The sequence below is a fragment of the Astyanax mexicanus genome, chromosome 20 (assembly GCF_023375975.1).
Source record: "Astyanax mexicanus isolate ESR-SI-001 chromosome 20, AstMex3_surface, whole genome shotgun sequence".
Lineage (NCBI taxonomy): Eukaryota > Metazoa > Chordata > Actinopteri > Characiformes > Acestrorhamphidae > Astyanax > Astyanax mexicanus.
Genome location: NC_064427.1, coordinates 12,969,443 through 12,992,034, shown reverse-complemented (window position 1 = coordinate 12,992,034; position 22,592 = coordinate 12,969,443). Strand labels below are relative to the sequence as shown.

The window sequence follows — 22,592 nt, the reverse complement described above, 5'->3', positions numbered from 1 at the left end:
TTGAAATGGAGACAATGAAAAAGAACCATTAAACAAGGTTAGTTGAAGGGTTTACACATTTATTTACATAAAATAAAAGTACAATGTCTATCACATTTGGCTTAAGCGGTCAAATACACAAAATGTCAGTGTATAGATATATAAAACGTAAGTGATTGTATAAAAGTATTAATTATCCAATTTCAGGTAGTTGGTGTTACTAGTCTCTCAGAAATGGGGATCAGCTGAGTGCAGTATAAAGACACCTGTCTGAAAGCTCTCATCACTGAACTCCATATAATTAATTGTGAGATTACTGGGACAAACTACCTGGACCTGAATTAGCTCAGTCACTTTTTAGGAGGTCAATATACACTGCTCAAAAAAATAAAGGGAACACTCAAATAACATAATTTAACTCCAAGTAAATCAAACCTCTGTGAAATTAAACTGTCCACTTAGGAAGCAACACTGATTGACAATCAATTTCACCTGCTGTTGTGCAAATGGAATAGACAACAGGTGGAAATTATTGGCAATTAGCAAGACACACTCAATAAAGGAGTGGTTCTGCAGGTGGGGACCACAGACCACTTCTCAGAACCTATGCTGTCTGGCTGATGTTTTGGTCAGTTTTGAATGTTGGTGGTGCTTTCACACTCGTGGTAGCATGAGACGGACTCTACAACCCACACAAGTGGCTCAGGTAGTGCAGCTCATCCAGGATGGCACATCAATGCGAGCTGTGGCAAGAAGGTTTGCTGTGTCTGTCAGCGTAGTGTCCAGAGGCTGGAGGCGCTACCAGGAGACAGGCCAGTACACCAGGAGACGTAGGAGGGCAACAACCCAGCAGCAGGACCGCTACCTCCGCCTTTGTGCAAGAAGGAACAGGAGGAGCACTGCCAGAGCCCTGCAAAATGACCTCCAGCAGGCCACAAATGTGCATGTGTCTGCACAAACGGTTAGAAACCGACTCCATGAGGATGGTATGAGGGCCCGACGTCCACAGATGGGGGTTGTGCTCACAGCCCAACACCGTGCAGGACGCTTGGCATTTGCCAGAGAACACCAGGATTGGCAAATTCGCCACTGGCGCCTTGTGCTCTTCACAGATGAAAGCAGGTTCACACTGAGCACATGACAGACGTGACAGAGTCTGGAGACGCCGTGGAGAGCGGTCTGCTGCCTGCAACATCCTTCAGCATGACCGGTTTGGCAGTGGGTCAGTAATGGTGTGGGGTGGCATTGGGGTGGCATTTTTTGGAGGGCCGCACAGCCCTCCATGTGCTCACCAGAGGTAGCCTGACTGCCATTAGGTACCGAGATGAGATCCTCAGACCCCTTGTGAGACCATATGCTGGTGCGGTTGGCCCTGGGTTCCTCCTAATGCAGGACAATGCTAGACCTCAAGTGGCTGGAGTGTGTCAGCAGTTCCTGCAAGATGAAGGCATTGAAGCTATGGACTGGCCCGCCCGTTCCCCAGACCTGAATCCGATTGAGCACATCTGGGACATCATGTCTCGCTCCATCCACCAATGTCACGTTGCACCACAGACTGTCCAGGAGTTGGCGGATGCTTTAGTCCAGGTCTGGGAGGAGATCCCTCAGGAGACCATCCGCCACCTCATCAGGAGCATGCCCAGGCGTTGTACGGAGGTCATACAGGCACGTGGAGGCCACACACAATACTGAGCCTCATTTTGACTTGTTTTAAGGACATTACATTAAAGTTGGATCAGCCTGTAGTGTGTTTTTTCACTTTAATTTTGTGTATGGCTCCAAATCCAAGCCTCCATTGGTTAATAAATTTGATTTCCATTGATGATTTTTGTGTGATTTTGTTGTCAGCACATTCAACTTTGTACAGAACAAAGTATTCAATGAGAATATTTCATTCATTCAGATCTAGGATGTGTTATTTGAGTGTTCCCTTTATTTTTTTGAGCATTGTATATGCAATTTAATGTTTACATAATGGGCAAAGGAACTCCTCTTCTTCAGGTGGGTTTCCTACACAGGAATGATGGAAGCACTTGTCGCATCCATTGCAGGCAATAACGAATGAAAAAAAAAATCAAATACAGTGGTATGAAAGCTTTTGAGCACCCCTGATATTTTTCATGATTTTCTTTTATAAATCATTGGTTGTTGGGATCAGCAATTTCAGTTAAATATATCATATAGCAGACGAACACAGTGATATTTGAAGTAAAATTAAGTTTATTTTTTACAGAAAGTGCGTAATTATTCCTTAAACAAAAATAGGCAGATGGATACCTTTGGGCACCCTTGTTGTATTGATTTTAATATATTTAGCACTAATTATTGGAACACAAAATTAGTTTGGTAAGCTCATTGACCCTTGACCTACATACACAAGTGAATCTAATTATCAGAAAGGGTTCATGTAGCCAATTGCAAGTTTTTCCTCCTCTTTACATCTTCTCTGAAGAGTGGCAACATGGCAGCCTCAAAACACAACTATAAAATTAATTGAAAACAAAGATTTTTCATGTTTTTGGGGAAGGATGCAAAAAGCTCAGAGATTTCAGCTGTCAGTTTCCACTGTGAGAAACATAGTGAGGAAAGGGAAGACCACAGGCACAGTTTGGAGCAGAGACGAAGGATGGCGAGAACAGTCATAGTCAACCCACAGACCAGCTCCAAAGACCTATATCATCATCTTACTGAAGATGGAGTCACTGTGCATCTTCAAACCATTTAGCACACTTTGCACAAGTAGAGGCTGTATGAGAGAGAAATGCAGAAGAAGCCTTTTCTGTGCACACGCCACAGTCGCTTGAGGTATGCTAAAGCAGATTTGGACAGCCAGTTTAATTTTAGCATACGGTGCTGTGGGCTGATGAAACTAAAACTGAGTTATTTAAACATCAGTGACGGTGTGCATGGTGGGGAAGAGGGAAAAAAATTTACATTTGCCAGTTCCATCATACTGCAGGGCTGTATGGTGAGTGCAGGTACTGGGAATATTTTTAAAGACAACGACTCTAAAACACTAAACTCTGATCAAAATCTACTTAAGAATTCATGCAGAGGAACAAGTATGACATTCTGGAATGATCATCTCAGTTCCCAAACTTGGATATTATTGAAAATCTGTGGTGTGATTTAAAGCGGGCTGTTCATGATCAGAAACCATTAAACCTGACTGAACTGGAAATGAAGAAAAATGGTAAAATATTCCTTTAACCAGAAGCCAGACTCTCATTGGAAGCTACAGAAAGTGTTTATAGGCTGCTAATCTGCAAAACAAGGAGCTACTAAATATGGATGTAATTTTTCTTTTGGGATGCCCAAATTTCTGCACCTGGCTTTTGTAAAGAATTATTGAACACTTTCAATAAATCATATAAACTTCATTTCATTTCTCAAATATCACTGTCTTCTCATCTGCTTTATGATATATTTTACTGAAATTGCTGATCCAAACTACCAACGACTTATAAAGAACATTTTTGAAAATGATCAGGGGTGCCCAGACTTTTTCATACTACTGTTTGTACATTATATCAGACTGTTCTGACCTTATCTTAGCAATACAAGTAGGTGACAGCCAAAGAACATAAAATAGATACTGTCATTTATTGGCAACAAAATGTTTTAAACTTCGTTTGTACCCATTTAGGAGGCAAAGCAGCTTCCAAAGCATGATGTGGAGTGGTTTCCCCAGAGTCTGCAAACATCAGACAAATCTACAAAACACAACAGAATACATTTGTATGCAAATAATTGAAACACTAAGCACTCTTTTTTTTTTTTAGCATAAATACACTTGTGTTGTCTGGTAGGATATGTCAGTAATTAAATTAGGCTGCAATGCAGACTGTTTACAGTATTCTTCTTAATGCGTCAGAACTGGAACGTGCAATTTGATACACTGATTGCTAAATAATCTATGGGTGGGTGGAAACAAATAGTCGAACCGTTGGTATTGATGGACAAACCCAATTTGACTGACAAAATCCTGAGCCGGGTACAGCCCTAATATGTTTAGAATACAGTAACTATTCTCCTGAAATCTTTTTGCCGTAGTCAGCAGTAAAATTATAAATAACACAAATAATAATAACAGTTTTATGCAAACATTTGAACATCACTGGCAACACAATTGTGCCTAAACGTTTGCACAAGATGCATGTGTAGAACATGTACTTCAAATATGCTATGATTCAACATTACTTGTTAATAATTCATAATTAATTAAATGAACTTAAATAATTAATTAAACCACTGAGATAAGAGGACGCTCTACAAATCCATGAAATAGCTAATTTACCCACTGTTTATTTTTCATCCAGTCACCCAGTCTCAATGCCAGCTACTTAACATCACATAAGATACCTCACCTAAACTGAGCTAAACTAGACCCAAATAACGTAACCTCACCTTGCCTCACATCACTTCACCTAAACTAACCCAAACTAAGATAAACTAGGCTTAATTAAGCTAAAGTAAGCTAAACTAGCCTAAAGTAAGCTAAACTAGGCTTAACTAAGCTAAACTAGGCTAAAGTAAGCTAAATTAGGCTTAACTAACCTAAAATAGGCTAAAGTAAGCTAAACTAGGCTTAACTAAGCTAAAGTAAGCTAAAATAGGCTAAAGTAAGCTAAACTAGGCTTAACTAAGATAAACTAGGCTTAACTAAGCTAAAGTAAGCTAAACTAGGCTAAAGTAAGCTAAACTAGGCTTAACTAAGCTAAAGTAAGCTAAACTAGCCTAAAGTAAGCTAAATTAGGTTTAACTAAGCTAAACTTAGCTAACTTGACCCTCTCCTCTCCTAACCTAACGTAATTTCGCGCTCTGAGCCACTTCCAATCATGAACACACAACCATTTCAACAATAAACACTAGTTTTAAGAGTTTTTACGAACGTGAGGACGAGTAAACAAGTTATAGTTTACTTACGACTGTAGGAGCTGTGTTCTCCCAGCAGCTGCCACGGAGCTTCTCCACAGGTGAAAAAAGACGCAGCTCCCACAGGCTTCAGAGCTGTGTTGTGATTGGCCGCTGTGAGCTCGATTAGCTCTGCGCTTGATTGGTCATTCTGTGTACCCCGGATGTTTCCCTGAAATTTTTCGACCTGAATTTTTTTTACCTGAATTTTTACAACCTGAATTTTTAATCCCTGAATTATTTTTTTGCTAAATGATTTTTTTTTTACTTAAAAATTTTGTACCTGAATTTTTTAAAACAGTCCTTATCTGAAATTTCAATACCTGAATTTTAAATATCTAAATATTTGAAGGTAAATTTTTCAAGAACACCAGATTACACACTCTTTATTTTCAAGAATCATGTTTTTTTGTTTCAGGTTCTGGTGACACTGATTTAACTCCATATATATGCTCCCACTGGGCAAAGTTATTAGAAAACATGATGTGATTTGAAAACACTCAGCTCTTCATATCAGCCAAACCTAATGACAGAGTGATTAAAGAAAATCGGGGATTGTTTTAAAGATTTAAAATCATGGATGTCGCACAACTTCCTCCTATAAAATAGTGATAAAACAGAAGTACTCCTATTAGGCCCCAAAGCTGCTAGAAATAAATGATCAGACTTAATGCTAAATCTGTCCGACTTCTCCGTCACCCCTGGTTCAGCAGCTAAAAACCTTGGAGTTATTATAGATTCAGATCTAGCATTCGATAAACACATATCTAATGTTACTAGAACAGCTTTTCTACACCTCCGTAATATTGCCAAGCTAAGAAACGCCCTATCACTGCATGACGCAGAAAAATTAGTACATGCCTTCATTACCTCAAGGCTAGATTATTGTAATGTGCTACTGTCTGGATGTTCCTGCAGTAACTTAAATAAACTTCAGCTAGTTCAATATGCTGCAGCTAGGGTCCTTACTAAAACGAGAAGATTTGACCATATTAGTCCAGTCCTGTCAGCACTGCACTGGCTGCCAGTCAAATTCCACATAGACTATAAAATTCTCCTGTTAACGTATAAAGCCCTGCACAGGCTCGCTTCTGAGTATTTACAAGACCTCATCTCCTGTTATGAACCACCGCGATTACTTAAATCCCAGGGTGCTGGTTTCTTAGTAGTTCCTAAAATTCAGAGGAGCTCTGCAGGAGGAAGAGCTTTCTCTTCTAAAGCGCCTCAACTCTAGAATAATCTCCCCGAATATGTTCGGGACTCAGACACAGTCTCAATCTTTTAGTCTAGACTGAAAACTTACTTGTTTAGTTTAGCTTTTGGTAATTAATGTTTTTCCCTTTAGATAAGGCTGCAGATTCAGGGGTTCATGAACAGAGGCAATTGTGGTAAACTGAGATGCTGGTGCTGTTGTTCTCCCACTGCTCACGGTCACTGACAGTGTGGATGCCAGTGTTTCAGGGAGCCTCCCTGTCTATGTTACCTTCTGGCTCTCTACCTTTAGTTAGGCTGTTTTATTTAGATCTGCCGGAGTCATTAGCCACACTCTGATAATGTTTTATATTCTCCGTTTTACATAAATCCAGTCAAAACTAATTCCATCTCTCTGCCTTCCTCCGAGTTACTTACTGCCCACCTGTCTGACCCGACACTGATGGATGTTGGACCCTCAGGCTCTCATGTCCAGACTGGAAGTTTCTGAAGTCAGCTCTTCTCTATCACCCACCAGAGATCAGCTGCTCATAATCCATCTTACTCTATAAGCCATTAGAGGCGCTGCTATACTCCTGAATATATAAAACCTATGTGGATGTATGAAAGATTTTTTAAAATTAATTTAAAAGCCGTTTGACCAGTGGTAGGATGGTCCTCCCAAGGTTTCTTCCTCCTCCTGCAGCTCTGAGGGAGTTTTTCCTTGCCTCCACGCTCACTGGGGGTTCTGTTTTCTGTATTTTCTGTTTAATCTTTTGCCTGACTCTTTGTCCTGTGATCACATTTCTGTAAAGCTGCTTTGTGCCAACGCCAGTTGTAAAAAGCGCTATACAAATAAATTTGATTTGATTTGATAAATGCCAACACACACACTGCAGTCTTGTGTAGTTATAGTTTAGTGAGCTGTTCACTGCTGCTCAAACTGACAGCTGCAGGTCAAAAATAGGTTTAAAGCCCCTGACACAGGAAACTTAATCATACAATATGAGTTGTCCATCAATAACCAATAACCAAATATAATCAATATTATCAAATTCAATGCATCCCATTTACAATTACACACAGTTACAACAGCCAGTCCTCTGATTGTCTCCAGTTTTGTCAAAGTGCAACCTCACACATAACTGTATAACTGAGCAGAAGATTAAAAGGTAAAGAATGAGTTAATGATTGACTCAACCACTTCAAATCACACAGTTCGTTTCATAACCACAGCTGAACATTAACAAAAACTCTAGTAAAACCAATGTCACTGTGTCCTTTATTTTTTAAATAAACATATTTTAATTCAGGGACAGTGTAGTACCAGGTTTTCCTGCTTTACCTGGAGAACTGATCAAAAATATACTAATCCCACCAGAACATCTGTGGAAATTAATCACACAGGCATCTGGTACCGGTGGCCTCGCTTACCTGTTGAGGAAGGCGTTCCCGAAGGCGTTAAGTTTCCTGAAGGGTTTTTTGGGGTCCACAACGAGCGCGTTACCCGGAACCAGCCCCTCTTGCTCCGCGTGCATTACCGCGATGAAGGAGTCCGTGGTGGGCTCGGGTCCGATGCGCATGCCGGGGAAGTCCTGTTCCATCAGGTGTCGGATAAAAGTGGTCTTGCCGGTAGAGTACTGGCCCACCAACAGCACCATGGGCTTGTTGTCGAAGTCTGCGTCCTCGAGCGCGGGTGAGTGAAAGTCGTGGAAGCGGTGCGCGTCCTCGAGCGGCAGCAACTTCGCGTGGTAGAGCCTCCTCATCCCGTCCGACACCGTGCTGAAAAGCTCGGGCTCCTTCCTCCGCCCGTCCCGACTCGCCCAGCTGAACATGCTTTATACACAGCTAATACACTAACCAACACACACCGACCGCGCTCCCACTACGCACACGCCTGCAGTCCCGATTCTGCTTTTAAAGTGCAGCGAGAACTTTCGCTACTTAACGCTCGCTCTTGCTCTCTCTCTCTCTCTCCCGGTCATTCCAGCTCTGAAACGTCACCAGTGGGCGGTCGGACACAATGAACGGAAATTCCCAAAGTAAAGCCCCTCACATCCCCAAGCCGATAAATAAAGACAATTGTTCATCTTAAATGAATGTTCTATGTCCTCACACTATATGCTGATACCAGAGATGTCATGCATAATTATAACACTGAATGAAATTGATTTTTAATAATATATCCAACCATCACTGTAAATGAAGATTTTTTTTACATTGTAAATTTGACATGAAGACATTAAAGCTATACAGGAACAGAACATGTTAAACAAACCAGAATATGTTTTATATTTTAGATTCACACTTGTCTTTGAGGACAGATCTGCACCCTCTTGGTATTTTAATCTCAGTGTCTTCATGAGGGAGAATCACCTGGAATAGTTTTCTTAGCGTCTTGAAGGAGTTCCTGGAGGTGCTGAACAATATTTACTGCTTTTTCTTATCCCAAATCACCTTAAATCACCATCTCAGTTGGGTTTAGGTCTTGGGATTGTGGAGGAAAACTATGATACTTTGGTTACAAAGTAATTCCACATGTGCCACTTAAGTGTTTTATGTCTTCAATATCAATCTACAATAAAAAAAAGAAATATATATATTTTAAATTATTTTATTTAAATTAATTATGTATAGAAAACATAAATAATTTAAATCCTACATTTATTGTATTTAGCAATTAGTTTTTAAACAAGGTTTTATTGCATTCTTTTGTATTATACATGATTCTTTTTATTATAATGAAATTCATTTAAATAAAGAATATGTCAGAAATAAAACCTTTTGGTGGCTAGAAACTGTTGTTTTGTAGAAAATGTGTGCTGTTACTCATTCTGTCCCAGAAAAAGAACAACTTTAAGAAATCATCAAAAAATTCCAATAATTATGTGACCATGTCCATGATAAGTAAGTGGAAGCTTTCTGTTTCTGTTGTAAAGCATAGGAAGATGCCTCAAAATAAGACTGCAAGTAGTTCTGTGATGATGTTGATAATGATGATGATGGTGAAGCTATTTAGTCATATGGCTGGAAAATCCCCCAACACGCAAACAAACAAACACACACAAACAGTGTTTATATTAGCATTGTTCAGTGTTCCCCTTTAGACTCAATGGAACAGCAGACACCCTATCCTCCAAAAACTAATTTCAGGAACACAAAAAAAGTATAAATAGACAGTTTTTCAAATGGAATGCTGCTTCACATTCATCAGTCCACTTGATCTTTTGTGGCATGTCTTTTTTGATCAAGTCTGTTAAAATTACTGCTTAGGAATAAAACTTTATGCTACAGCAAAGTCACCCATGCCCTTCACTTTTGAATTTGCAATTTTCATTGAATTCAACTGATGTATTTGTTGTATTTCTTCTGACATTAGAAACAATGCAACTCTCCCAAAACCCTTCAGCAAACCATCCATCAGGGAAGGGATGATTGTCTCCACATGTTCACGCTGCATCCTGTGAAGATGAGTCAGGAAGTGACAGTTTGCTGGTTGTCTTGTCAACACCTGAACACGTCATAAATTTTATGGGACTACCAAGACACTGTTGTCTGAAGTGTTCTTTGTTACAGGTTGGTGCTGTGCTCAGTCCTTGTTCTCTTGAATCACTCAAAGGTACACTTTTTATAATTGTACCCTCAAAGGTCTAATATTGGTCTTTATGGGTCAGATGTGTTCCCTCTAAAGAACAAAGTCTTTTCTAATAGCAGAAAGCTTTGATCAAGAAACCAAAACTTATGATTAAATAGATTACAATATCCTTTTAGAAAGATTAGAGAACATGGTCGTGTAACTTTGAGTTTCTTATCATGGTTCAAATCATACTTAACCAATCGTTATCAGTTGATGGTGTGAGGGTAAATTATATAACTTCTAGTTAATAAGGTAATATATTATATTCCACGAGGCTCTATCTTAGGTCCAGTATTGTTTATTAAGTTCTTTTCTATATTTGACAAGACTGTCTTTCCACACAGAGTGAAACACTTCCAGTTTAGTTGAACGATATTTACGCTCTAAATTTCGTACTAACTGCTTTAAGGTACGAGTTTGATCATTGTACCAAGATGCAAGCTTTTTCTGTCTCTCTATTTTATCTTTAAGGGGTGCTACAACATCTAAGATAGAGCGAAAGGTATTTTCTAACCCTTTGGTTAGTTTGTCTAGTTCTATTGGGTCTATAAGAGAGTACAATATAGTTGATAAATCAGGAAGAGTATCGCTAAATCGTTGGGCTGTAAAAGGCGTTATTGAACGTTTCATAGAGTAGCTAGGGCATGTACGTATATTATGACTAAGATGTAATTTAAATGAAATAATGTAATGATCTGAAATTGTGGAGGTTTGAGAACGAATATTCAGGTTATCTATGCTAACACCCAGGGTCAAAACTAAATAATAAGGGTATGATTACAGTAATGAGTAGGTCCTGTTATATTTTGAATAATACCAACAGAGTCTAAAATTGATGTGAATGCCTTTTTTAGTGGATCATCCAATTTTTCAAAATTAATGTTGAAGTCTCCTACTATAATCACTTTATCACTACATACTGCTAAGTCTGTGACAAAATAACAAAATTCTTGGTGGTCTGTAGATATTAATTAAAGAAAATGTATTCTTTTTTGTAATTGGATTAATTATACTGGTGTAAAAATGCTCAAAAGAAGTAAAATTATCATAGTGTTTCTGATTGCTAACTAAGGTATTTTGGAAAAGTATGCAGACTCCACCTCCTCTACCAGACAATCTCAGATTGTGTATATAATTATAGCCTGCAGGGGTGGCTTCATTTAATGCTACATATTCATTTGGCTTAATCCGGGTTTTTCAGGCACAGAACATCGAATTTCTGATCAGTTATCATTTCATTCACTATAAGTTAAGTTATTTATGTTTTTGTTTGACTCGGGGGACAGACACAGTCTGAATACACTGATATCTTGGTAACATCTCTTTACAGCTTGCAGACGGATGGTTAAGCCTCTCTGTCTGCGGCCTGGTCCCGGCTCTGGATTGTCAGCAGCTTCTAACACTACTCTGCCGACTAGCTAAAAGACTATGAGCTATGCTGCATGAAAGTAAGGCAGTACCCTCCCGCGTGGGGTGGACACCATCCCTACCTAAAAGACCAGGCTTGCCCTCGAAATGTAGTCAGTTGTCTATAAAGCCCACATGATTTTCTGCACACCACTTGGCCATCCAGCGGTTCAGCAAAGAAAGCCTGCTGTAAGCTTCATCACCACGCCTCATTGGGATGGGGCCAGAGCAGATTACCTCCTCGGACAGCGTCTGGGCCTGTTTAACCACCTCTTTAATATTAGCCTTAGTTACTTCAGACTGCCGCAGACAAATATCATTGGCCCCTACATGAATGACTACCCCTGAATATCTCCTATTCCCTAACAGCCAAAGGTAGCCACTAATGTCCGGTGCTCTGGCTCCCGGTAAACAAGTAACTGTTGCCGCTGGTGCCCCTAAAGCAGTAGCTAATTTCACGTGTCGGACGATAGAGTCTCCTATCACTAGAGTACCTTTAACAGGCTCCTCAGCGGGTGCTTCACAGAGTGGGGCAAACCTGTTTGACACGTGAACTGGGGGAGCATGGTGTTCAGGTGGGCTGACTGTGGCCTTTGCGTTAGCATTAGCCTTAGCCTTTCGACTATGCCGCCGAGACGTAACCCATTCGCCCCGCTCAAGGGGTCTAAGATCAACATGACACACTCTAAACAGGAGAAAACCTTAGCAGTTGCCAAGGTAAAAAAGCACTCACCTTGTTTCAGTTGAAATTAGAAACTTACTCAAATAAACTGCAGCAGCAAACAGCTAAACCGGGAGAGCTGAGGAAAAACTCTATAAAAGTAGACTGAGAGTGGATTAATAGGTGTGTAGAGCAAAGAGGAAGCAGACAAAAAGTGGATTAGTACGTGTGAGAAGTAAATGACAGTAAAAAAAAGAAAACTGAAGAGTAGAGCAAATAAGTAGAGCAAGCTAACAGCAGCTTACCAGCAGACCTGGGGTGCGTTTCCCATACAACAACGGAGCCTAGCATTAAACTAACGTGGTACGATGCATCGTTACTTGTTATGAATCAGTGGTGATTGCTCTAAGACTGCAAGGGAAGCTCAGCTAAAATGTAAAAAAAATAAGTGATCAAATATATACTGTTGTGTGTACATTTCACTGATTAAATATGCGCTACAATATCCTCTCACTCATTCCCGCAGCTTCACAGCGCTGCTTTAAACAGTGCGGACGCTGAGCGTCCACAGAGCTCAATAGCGGAGCAAAGCGCGCGGCGAAACGAGACGAGTCATTGGATAAATGCTGGGCTTTGTCCCGCCCATCGAACGGTCAGCGTCTCTGGGGGTCTATGGGGCAGTGGGCTGGCCTCGGCCGGCCCGGACGCTCAGATTCTGCACGATGATTGGATGATCTGTCTGAGGCGGAGTCCCTTTTTGATTGACAGCGAAATGAGCAAATCAGTGATCTTTTAGTGTAAAAATCCATGATGGGAACATTTTCATTCTGTTCTGAGTTGAACCGGAGACTTTCCTAATCCTTGTAGCAGCATTTTTTTATATTAAAAACGACTAGCGACAAATCCAGCTTCTATTTCTGGTGCTTTTCTGTAACTTCTGTTACTCTTTCTGACTTCTATCACTCTTTTCTATCGCAGTTTCTGTCCAGTGGGTGCTGCTGAGCCCGTCACAAAACACTCACAGACGGACACACTTCACACTACCTCGCGCCAGTGCAAGCTGCACATGATGTCAGACAGTTTTAATGTTGTGGACCGGATTTTGGAGAAGCCATTTGATAGTCTTCCTTACAAAGAAAAACTTAAAAGTTAAACAGCAGGGCAGATCAACTGCTCAGAGTAATTTGTTGTAAAAGGTGGGGAAAAGTAACAGGTATTTTCAGCTGTTCTGGTATGATAAAGTGAGCTGGCTGACTGGAAGTGCTGTAACAAATAAAATGTACTGTTGTCCATGCCTCTTGATGAAACCATCTCAGGACATAAATGAACAGGGGCCAGTAGTAAGTAGTGTGTTATCATTAAAAATAATTAAAAATAATTTAAATTAAAAAAGGGATTATTTAAGGAAATTAAAACTGTCCAAAAAGAAAATAAATTTACCTGCATTTTTCCTTTACCAACGATTTTGCATAATGTTTTTTTTTTTACTGATCATTTTATGTTTATTCATGTCATAGCGTCTTTTTTTATGTAATTGTTCAATGTAAAGAATGGGTACCTTTTTGTTGTGTAGTGAAAACTTGAAAATAATGCCTTTTGTTTACAAAAAAAAAAAATCTAGAGTAGAGTAGAATTTACGTATAAATAAAACTACATGTGTTAAGATGTAGGCCGAAATTGAGCTTCCCCTCCTTGAAAGACCAGCATCCGCCACTGTTATGAATATATTATTAAAAGACACATTATTGCCTACTGTATGGATACATTTGTTTTACTGGGTACAAACAATGCAAATATACCATCAAAGGTCCTTAAGGTACAGGTATTCACTTTAAAGACATTTTAGAGTATCACCCCAGTGACAGATTGGTAAAAATTATTAGGTACATGTTCAAAACACTTGACAATCCTCATGCAGCAATATTAATGTGATTTATCAGCTTTCTGAATCCTACCCTCCATCGTCTGCACTAATCACCAGGAATTAAGCTCCTAACGACAGGTCTAGAGCTGTAGTTGGAACGAAGCAGCTGAACCACGATAGTTGTGAACATTCGCTGGAACTACAGTTTTGAGAAACACCTGAGTAGCTTAACTAAGGTTCGCACTATGTAAGTTACTAAGGTGGTTACCTCCATAGTTTGCTTTTGGGAAACACCTGCATCTCAGCTGCATCATCCAGACTATGTAAGTTGGTAACGTACTTAGCAACTACGCTTTTGGGAAATGGACCCCAGTTGGATCCGGTGGAAAACATACAATTTTAGGGCAGAGACCTGAGTTACTAAACAAATTTAAACTAAGTATAGTACTAAAATCCACAATCCACTACTAACATCCAACTTCTAGCTAACTGGTTAGCTAAATACATTTTCATTAATTATAGCCTACAGTAATCCTGCAAACCTAAATTAATAAAAACACAGTATTCATTTTAAATTTAAATAGTTATTGGCTGATCAGGTACATCAGGGCAAGTTCAACATATATAGTTTTATTTTCTCAAACCTTGATCTGTGTGTTTTGATTCAGAGATGAGTCTTTTTAACCAGCTATCTCATCACAGTTTACATCACATGTGTCAAACACAAGGCCCGCGGGCCAAATGTGGCCCGCCACGTCTTTTTATGTGGCCCGCGAGAGCTTGTAAGATCTTAGTGTCTATAATAAATAAGTCAGAAGCGTTCTTTGACCAAAAAATACATTTCCCACAATGCTTGTCGATTGTATTACCCGCAAAGTTACGGCTTACTGCCACTACACGGCATTGATGTGGAAACCCTGCCGGAGGGAAGGTGTAATTTCGCGGGTGGAATTGAGACATATAAATGTTTATCCCATAATGTCCAGAAAAAGAGAAGTTGATGCAGACGGACGGCTGTGCTTCAAGGCGAAAGACCGGTATGCCTTTTGTGTTACGAAGAGTGTTACTGACCAAAATAAACGCTTTTTAGGAGAGATATAAGTTCTGTGTAAACATTTATAAGACAATAGCTGACAAAATCTGTTTTAATGACGTTAATAAACATCACTGTGACAGCGCTAGTCGCAGTTTCACCGCAGCAAAGTACGAGGACGTGAATCACTTATCTAACCAGCCTTTACTGATTTCTGCCCTCAATAACCCTTTCAATAACCTCCAATAGCCTTTAGTAGTCTTCAGTAGCCTTCAACAGTCTAACCTTGCAGCCGTGGTGTGTCCACTAAACTCCGTAGTTATAAACATCCTGAGGTTAGCAGCGCGATAACTGACCTGTTTATAATGTAATCCCAGCAGTGACTCATGCTCTAAACGGCTGCTGTTAGCTGATTGGGCTGAAAGATGAACTGTAGAGAGCTGTATTATTCGGTTACAAAAATCTTTATTTCATACACAGAAGAACTTAAAAATTGTAAAAACGCTCCAGACTGGCTGAGCTGAGCCCTGTAGCCCGTGGCTGGGCTGTAGCTCTGACTCAGTAAAGACTGCGGACTTGTGGTGCTGCTGCTGCAGCTCCCACTAGTGGTTGGATGAGGAACTGCTAAATCTGAGGAAATGCTATGTTCTTAACAGCTCACAATTTTTGATTTTATATTTATTAAGCCTTATTTCAGTTAATAATTTCAAAGTTAATATAACTTGATGTCATTTCTATTCACTTGAATAGTTTGGTTCTTGATTGATGGAGTTTTTGGATTTCATGACATGACAAATTAAAAGGATTTATGTTAATAGAGCAACAAGCAAACATTTTTTCCATGCAACTGTAATATTTGATTGAATAAATAATATATTGAGAGTTATTTAACATTAAGGAGTAATTACATTCATTTACATATATTACATTTGGTTACATTTTATTACATTTATAAGTTACATCTGGCCCTCGGAGGACAGCCAATATGCCAATGTGGCCCTCGGCCAAAATGAGTTTGACACCCCTGGTTTACATGGTTAGCTCTGTTACCTTTCTTTTTGCTAGTGTTTCCCAACGCCCTTGACCAGGGCTGGACTGGGACAAAAAAAAAAAAGCCCTGGCATTTTTGGTTCAGAGAAGCATAATGTATCATCAACATAAATATAAGAAGTTTAGTGTAGTGCTGGGCGGTATACCTGTTCATACAGTATACCTTTGCGCAATTTTGAACCGTAGAACTGCACCACCAAAGAAACATGCTGGGTGTTCAAATACAGTCACTCTAACTCGCTGTTCCCAGCTGCGAGAAAGAAGGGAATTGTGGCTGATTTTAATGCTGTAATGGTTCTAATGGCTTAAATTATTTATTAAAATATTAAGTTTTGTAAAGGAAACAGTGGCAAAACTGCTGGTGTATCTCTTTTTAAGGTCTGTTGTTTACATTCTTTAGCTGTTTTTCTGCTAATAAAGTCTGATTACCTCATATATTGTGTAATTTTGTGGGGCAAAGTAAACCCAATACTAATCAAAGCCTTATTTTAAAGCCTAAGTGTTTTATATTTTATATGTACACCTAACAGTAGAGTAAGTAACAGCCTATATAAAAGCCCAGTCATGCAAAAATATATAAATAAATAATAATAAAAATACCGTGATATAGAGTGAAATCGTCAGAATCTTGAAAAATACAGTGATATGCATTTTGGTCATACCGCCCAGCACTAGTTTATGTGTCTTATTATTAACTCCACCATTTTTGTTTGCTCTGTGTAGTTAAATTGATTTTATTATCCTTTTTATTGAAATCATCTCTAACATGTATTTTCTGAATTTCTCTGATATAACAGCTTAATTCTAATTCTTCTGGGCATAACTATTGCTAATATTACTTTTATACGTTTTTACACTTATTTTAATCCTGCTTAAATTGCAAAGCTTTTACTTAACATTTATTCGTTTTAAAAACATTTAACAACTTTTTAAAACATGTTAAACCACAGCATAGAGGCTACATATTCAAACAGCAGCCTTTCAACACAGCTTTAACCTAAATGTCTAAAATACTATGATGTACCCTAAAATAGACACTTGCTGCTCACCCAACAAATCTCAGTCTTGACTGTTTGCTATTTTATCAGAATAAGGGAGCGTGGCTGCCAGATTTTGGGAATTATGCAAATACCTCCATGCAAAAAACTCTATCACCTCAAAGTCTCTGTGTTATCCTAACGTTTTACCATACGTAATACACTTTCCCGCTCGGTCTCCCTACAGCCGGAGAGCCAACCGCAGTTTTAGACCTGCAGTTCTAGACGAGCCGTAGTTTTAGACATGCGCCACCTAGCGGCTTGGAATGTAACGACATCCAACTGCAGTTCTAGACCAGCCGTTACAGACCTGCAGTTCCAAGGCGTGCTGTAGTTTTAGCTGCTTGTATATTAATAATCAGTTGTATAAAGAGTTTATTTGTTAAATATGCCAATTGATTAACAGTTGTTTTAGCCAAATCTATAACTTAATTTCTTTGACCAGTTTTAAACGATAACGTACACCACATTTTGTATTTAAATTGAAGTAGTAAGCCCCATTTTTCCATTTTGTTTTAGATAGTTTTGATGAATTTGGTCATTTATACACACACACACACACACAACTTGTCTTTTGAAGAGATTTAATTTTTAATTATTTGAACGCAAAACTACTGGAGTACTGGCATATTTTGTATAAAAAAAACAAACAGCAAAAATGGCTTAATGTCCGGATGCATTCAGTGAGTAACTAAGTTTCCAAAATGTTCGAATCGCTTTTCTTTTACTCTTATATCTTAATTGGCATATTATACTTGTGGTTATTGCCACAGTAATTTGCACTGGAAGAGAGCTTTACCGGTCTTAATTGATCCCGCAAATCCTTAATTTTTTCTTACTTTTGTACTATTAGTATACAGTTTATTAGGACTAACCAATCTGTACATGTTGACTATTTTATCTAGTATAACAATAGTATAGGTGCACCTTGTTTATATTCATCATTAGGTTTACATTAATTATTAGCCATGCATTGCCACTGTAATGACACACTACAAAATGACACACTACATAGCAAAATGACATTGATTCAACATTGAAGTACCATCAGAAATAATATTGAATCAACATTGATTTCTGATGTTGATTCAGCATTGAAACTGCTTGTTGTCTGACATTGAATAAATGTTGAATAAACAACCAAGGCCAACTCAAAATCAACGCTCATTCAACATTAAAGTATCATCATGAATTATCATTGAATCAACATTGATTTCTGATGTTGATTTAGCATTGAAACTGCTCGTTATGTCTGACATTGAATAAATGTTAAATAAATGATTACAAATTTGTAGTTGATTTAATATTGATTTAAGTTACAATTGCATAGTTCATTCAGTAAACAGCAAAGGTCATCAGTGTAAAATCTTTATGTTGATGACAGGCTGCAGCTAAAACCAGCCAAAAAATAAATAAATAAAAATTCAAACATTCAAATGAATAAAGCAATTCAGCAATTTATTCAAATAGCAAATAGATCACTACAATGGGTACAACAAACTATATTCTGAAATAAAATAACACACATAAGAGTTACATATTACATAAGTTTATTTAACAGAACTGAGTTTTATATTATATTTGTAGCCTCGCTCTAAACTGAGATCATTTCTCTTTTCATTTTTTATTTCCAACACAGAAACAGTTGATTTCTATGGAAGCCCATTCCTGCCACCTAAAAAAATCCAGCATATTTTTTATTATTATGTAAACTGCTCTCTCATTATTTTGAGAAAGGAAGTCATTATTTTTAAGACAGTAAGTTATTATTTTGAAATACTATCTTAATATTGACTTAATATTTCAAAATATTGAGATAGTATCTCAAAATAATGACTTGCTTTCTCAAAATAATAAGATAGCAGTTTACTTAAAAGTTTACTAAAATAATGTGCTGGATTTTTTAGGTGGTGGAAATGGGCTTCCATAGATTTTTGAAGGTCCTTTTCTGTGGTAAAGAAGTGATGGTATGTGGTATTTTGCTTGGGGTGCGCACAGTGATTCAATTCAATTCAATTTTATTTCTATAGCGCATTTTACAACAAGGTTGTCACAAAGCAGCTTTACAGGAAAAACAGGTCCACACCTCTTATGAGCAGCACCACAGAGATGCCAATTGTTGTGGTGACACAGTGGCAAGGAAAAACTCCCTTTAGGAGAAAGAAACTTTGGAAGGAACCAAGACTCAGTCAGAGGAACCCATCCTACTCGGGTTGACCCGCTCAGTACAAACAAATAAACAAATAACAGAACAAAACAGTACAGAGAATTAGCTATAGCTAATGTTACAGGTACTAATTTATGAATATAAAAATGTGATGGGCACAAACTATAGAGCTTTGGCTAATATAGAAACAGATTTTGAGTGTGTTAATGTTAATCAGTGCAGGGTTGCAGAGCTGAAGTACAACACAGCGGGCAGTGGAGAGCCAGGCTGGGAACATCAGGAACAGGGCATCTCCATACATATAAAAGAGATAGAGAGAAAAAACAGAAAGGAAAGAAAGAGAAAAATTCCTGAAAGCTGGAACCACAAACGGACACATCCAGGCCGGCTGACCATCTCAGCACGAGAGAGAGAGAACAGAGAGGGGAGGGAAGACAAAAGGGGTTAGAATGGTTTTATTAAACTCAGCTGGAGTGGGATGGACACTTGGAGGCAGCAGCTCAGGACATAGGAGAGAAAGAGAAAGCAGATTAGGGCAGGGTTTAAATTTGCTAGATAAGCTGTAAGAGGAATAGCTACAGAAAATTACAGAAATTGCGATGAGACGTTATTCAATAACTTGAGCAAATAGAAATGTTTTGAGTCTAGATTTAAAGGTTGAGAGTGTGTCTGAGTCCCGTATATTAATATGTAGGCTATTCCAAAGTTGGGGAGTTTTATAAAAGAAAGCTCTTCCTCCTGCATAGTTTTTTCTAATACGCGGGACTAATAACAGGCCAGCGTCTTGGGAGCGGAGTGAATGTGGCGGATTATGAGGTGTAAGAAGTTCCTGTAGATAATGCCGGGCCAGACCATTGAGGGATTTATATGTCAGGAGGAGTATTTTATAATCTATACGAAATTTAACAGGTAGCCAGTGCAGGGATGAAAGAATAGGTGTAATGTGATCAAACTTTCTAGCTCTAGTAAGCATTCTTGCAGTTGCATTCTGAACTAGCTGAAGTTTATGGAGTAATTTATGTGGACTTCCAGCCAACAACGCGTTGCAGTAATCCAGCGTCGAGGTAATGAATGAATGCACCAGCTTCTCAGCATCTTCCAGAGAGTGTATACTGCGGATTTTAACTATATTTCGTAAATGAAAGAATGCAATTTTGACTATGCTACATATGTGAGCATCAAACGAGAGAATTGGGTCAAAGATGACCCCTGTTACGCCCTCACTATGTTCCCCGTTTCCTAGTGTGTTTCTCTTGTACTTTTCCATTACGTGTGTAATTTGTAGCTCCGCCCCTTCCCCAGGTGTTTCTAATTATAGTGTGTTTTATGTTACTATAAATAGCCCTCCTCTGCCACCTTGTCTTCTGTCGGTCTTTGCACCTTCCTCTGTCGTTTGTCTCGCCACGTTTACTATTGTTTACTACGTCACGTTATTGCTCTTTCTATGTTCTTGTATTTACACGCTCTTGTTTATTTCTAGTCACGGTTATTTCCTGTTTGTTTCTTTGTTTATTTTGTATATATATATTCGTTTTTATCCCTGTATATATCCCTAACCTTGGTTTGTACTTATCTGTTTAGTTTAGCTCTGTGTTGGTTTTCCCTGTTTGTTTATGTATATATATATATATATTCGTTATTCCCCTGTTTATTTGTTATTTATTAAAGTATTGTTCTTACCCGCTTATAAATCCGCCTCCCGTCTCATCCCCGCGTCACATAAAGACCGACCATATGGATTTTGCAGGTAACCCTTGGGCTGGATGCAAGCTGGCCATCCGTCACGCTCCCTTTGGGACCTCGGCGCAGGATAATAGGCCTTCGGCCTCGGTCACGGTGCTCTAAGAGGTCCCAGGATCCGGAGGATTTTCTTGGGGGGGGGCTAACGGTTGGGGCCATCGGCCTCGCTCCTAACCGCGAGGTAGGCAAGGCGGGCAGAAACGCGGGCTGTGAGGACTATTTCTGGGATTACGTGGACCTCCTCGCAGCCGCGTCCAGTTCGGAGGACGAGTTGTACTGTCCGACGAGAGCCCGCTTGCCGCCGCTTGCGGAGGCTATCCTCCACCCGCCTCCCAGGGCGCGCTCCACCTCGGCGGCTCCGCAGCTAGCTTCAGCGGCTAACCAGCTAGCATCTCCGGCGGCTGCAGCTCCAAGCTTCTCCAAGGCTACGCGGCTAACTCAGCTAGCATCTCCAGCGGCTGCAGCTCCAAGCTTCTCCAAGGCTACGCGGCTAACTCAGTTAGCATCTCCGGCGGCTGCAGCTCCAAGCTTCTCCAAGGCTACGCGGCTAACTCAGGTAGCATCTCCGGCGGCTGCAGCTCCAAGCTTCTCCACGGCTCATGTTTCTTTGGCTGCTACGGCGCTTTCCTCTCCGGCTGCAGCGGCACCTGCTTCTCCTACGGCGGCAGATCCAGCCTCCTCGGCGGCCGCCCAGCCACGCTCCGATGCGCTGGACTCTTCCGGGGAATCAGCAGCTCCAGTCCGGGTTTTCGAGGCTCCGAGGGCGGCAGCAGATCTCCGCTCCAAGGTTTCCATGGCTACGGCACTACACTCTACTGCTCCTGCCGCCCCGGAACCTGAATATGCTGCGGTGAAATCAAGTCAAGTCTCCGTGCTCTCTTCAGCAGCCCAAGTCTCCACACAGACACCTACTGCCCAAGGGTCCAAGTTTGTTCACGTGAGTGTTCCTGTGCCAGCGGTGCCCACCGCCAATGTTCCTGTGCCAGCGGTGCCCACCGCCAATGTTCCTGTGCCAGCGGTGCCCACCGCCTATGTTCCTGTGCCAGCGGTGCCCACCGCCTATGTTCCTGTGCCAGCGGTGCCCACCGCCCATGCTACGATACCAGCGGTGCCCACCGCCAATGTTCCTGTGCCAGCGGTGCCCACCGCCTATGTTCCTGTGCCAGCGGTGCCCACCGCTCCTGCTACGATGCCAGCGGTGCCCACCGCTCCTGCTACGATGCCAGCGATGCCCACCGCTCCTGCTACGATGCCAGCGGTGCCAGACACCGTCCATGTTCCTGTGCCAGCGGTGCCCACCGTCCATGTGCCGATGCCAGCGGTGCCCACCGTCCATGTTCCTGTGCCAGCGGTGTCCACTGCCCATGTGCCAAAGCCAGCAGTGCCCACCGTCCATGTCCCCGTGCCAGCGGTGCCTACCGCTCCAGCGCCGACCACGCCGCCAGCCCCAGCTGCTCAAGTCGCCGCTACGGCAGCTCCTGCTGCCCGAGACGCCGCACCGTCAGCTCCTGCTGCCCGAGTCGCCGCACCGCCAGCTCCTGCTGCCCGAGTCGCCGCGCCTCCAGCTTCTGCTGCCCAAGCCGTCGCATCGCCAGCGAGGCCCGTCACCACACCCACGCCTATCCCGGCACCCAGGACTAAGTTTCACCCCAAGCCCCGTGTGCCCAGGTCTGCCCCAAGGCCCCCGGACTCCAGCCCAAGAACTTTGCCCAGGCTGGCTCCATGGACTACCCCACAGACTTTAGCCAGTCCTGGGCATCCCCAAGTGGTTCTGGTCCCCATGTCGCTTCCTGTTCTAGTCCCCGTGTCTGTCTATGTTCCGGTTCCTGTCCTGTCTGGTTTGTCTGTGCCTGTTCCTGTCACTGTTTTCGTGTCCGTTCCTGTCAATGTTTTGGTTCCCGTTCCCATGTCT

General features: G+C 40.8%; 2 protein-coding genes and 1 long non-coding RNA gene across 3 annotated transcripts in view; 1 reads left to right on the top strand and 2 right to left on the bottom strand.

Moving 5' to 3' along the window:
- ehd1b (EH-domain containing 1b) overlaps positions 1-8,066 on the bottom strand; it is a 68,380-nt gene extending 60,314 nt beyond the window's left edge. Inside the window, exon 1 of the mRNA XM_022681063.2 lies at positions 7,519-8,066. Within this exon, the coding sequence (XP_022536784.1) occupies positions 7,519-7,919 (401 nt within the window). The 5' untranslated portion in view covers positions 7,920-8,066. The remainder of the gene's footprint in view (positions 1-7,518) is intronic.
- Positions 39-5,113, bottom strand: LOC111195034 (uncharacterized). Its single transcript, XR_002651426.2, has 2 exons — positions 4,906-5,113; positions 39-3,692 (listed from the first exon to the last, which is right to left on the bottom strand). It is a non-coding gene; the product is annotated as an uncharacterized LOC111195034 (long non-coding RNA).
- Positions 8,067-20,674: 12,608 nt separating the features above from the next.
- On the top strand, positions 20,675-21,656 carry LOC125784909 (testis-specific gene A8 protein-like; the record flags this gene model as incomplete). Its single annotated transcript, XM_049469078.1, has 2 exons — positions 20,675-20,687; positions 21,259-21,656. Coding segments are annotated over exons 1-2 (411 nt in total), but the record flags the coding sequence as incomplete, so codon positions are not given.
- Between the last annotated feature and the right edge of the window lie 936 nt (positions 21,657-22,592).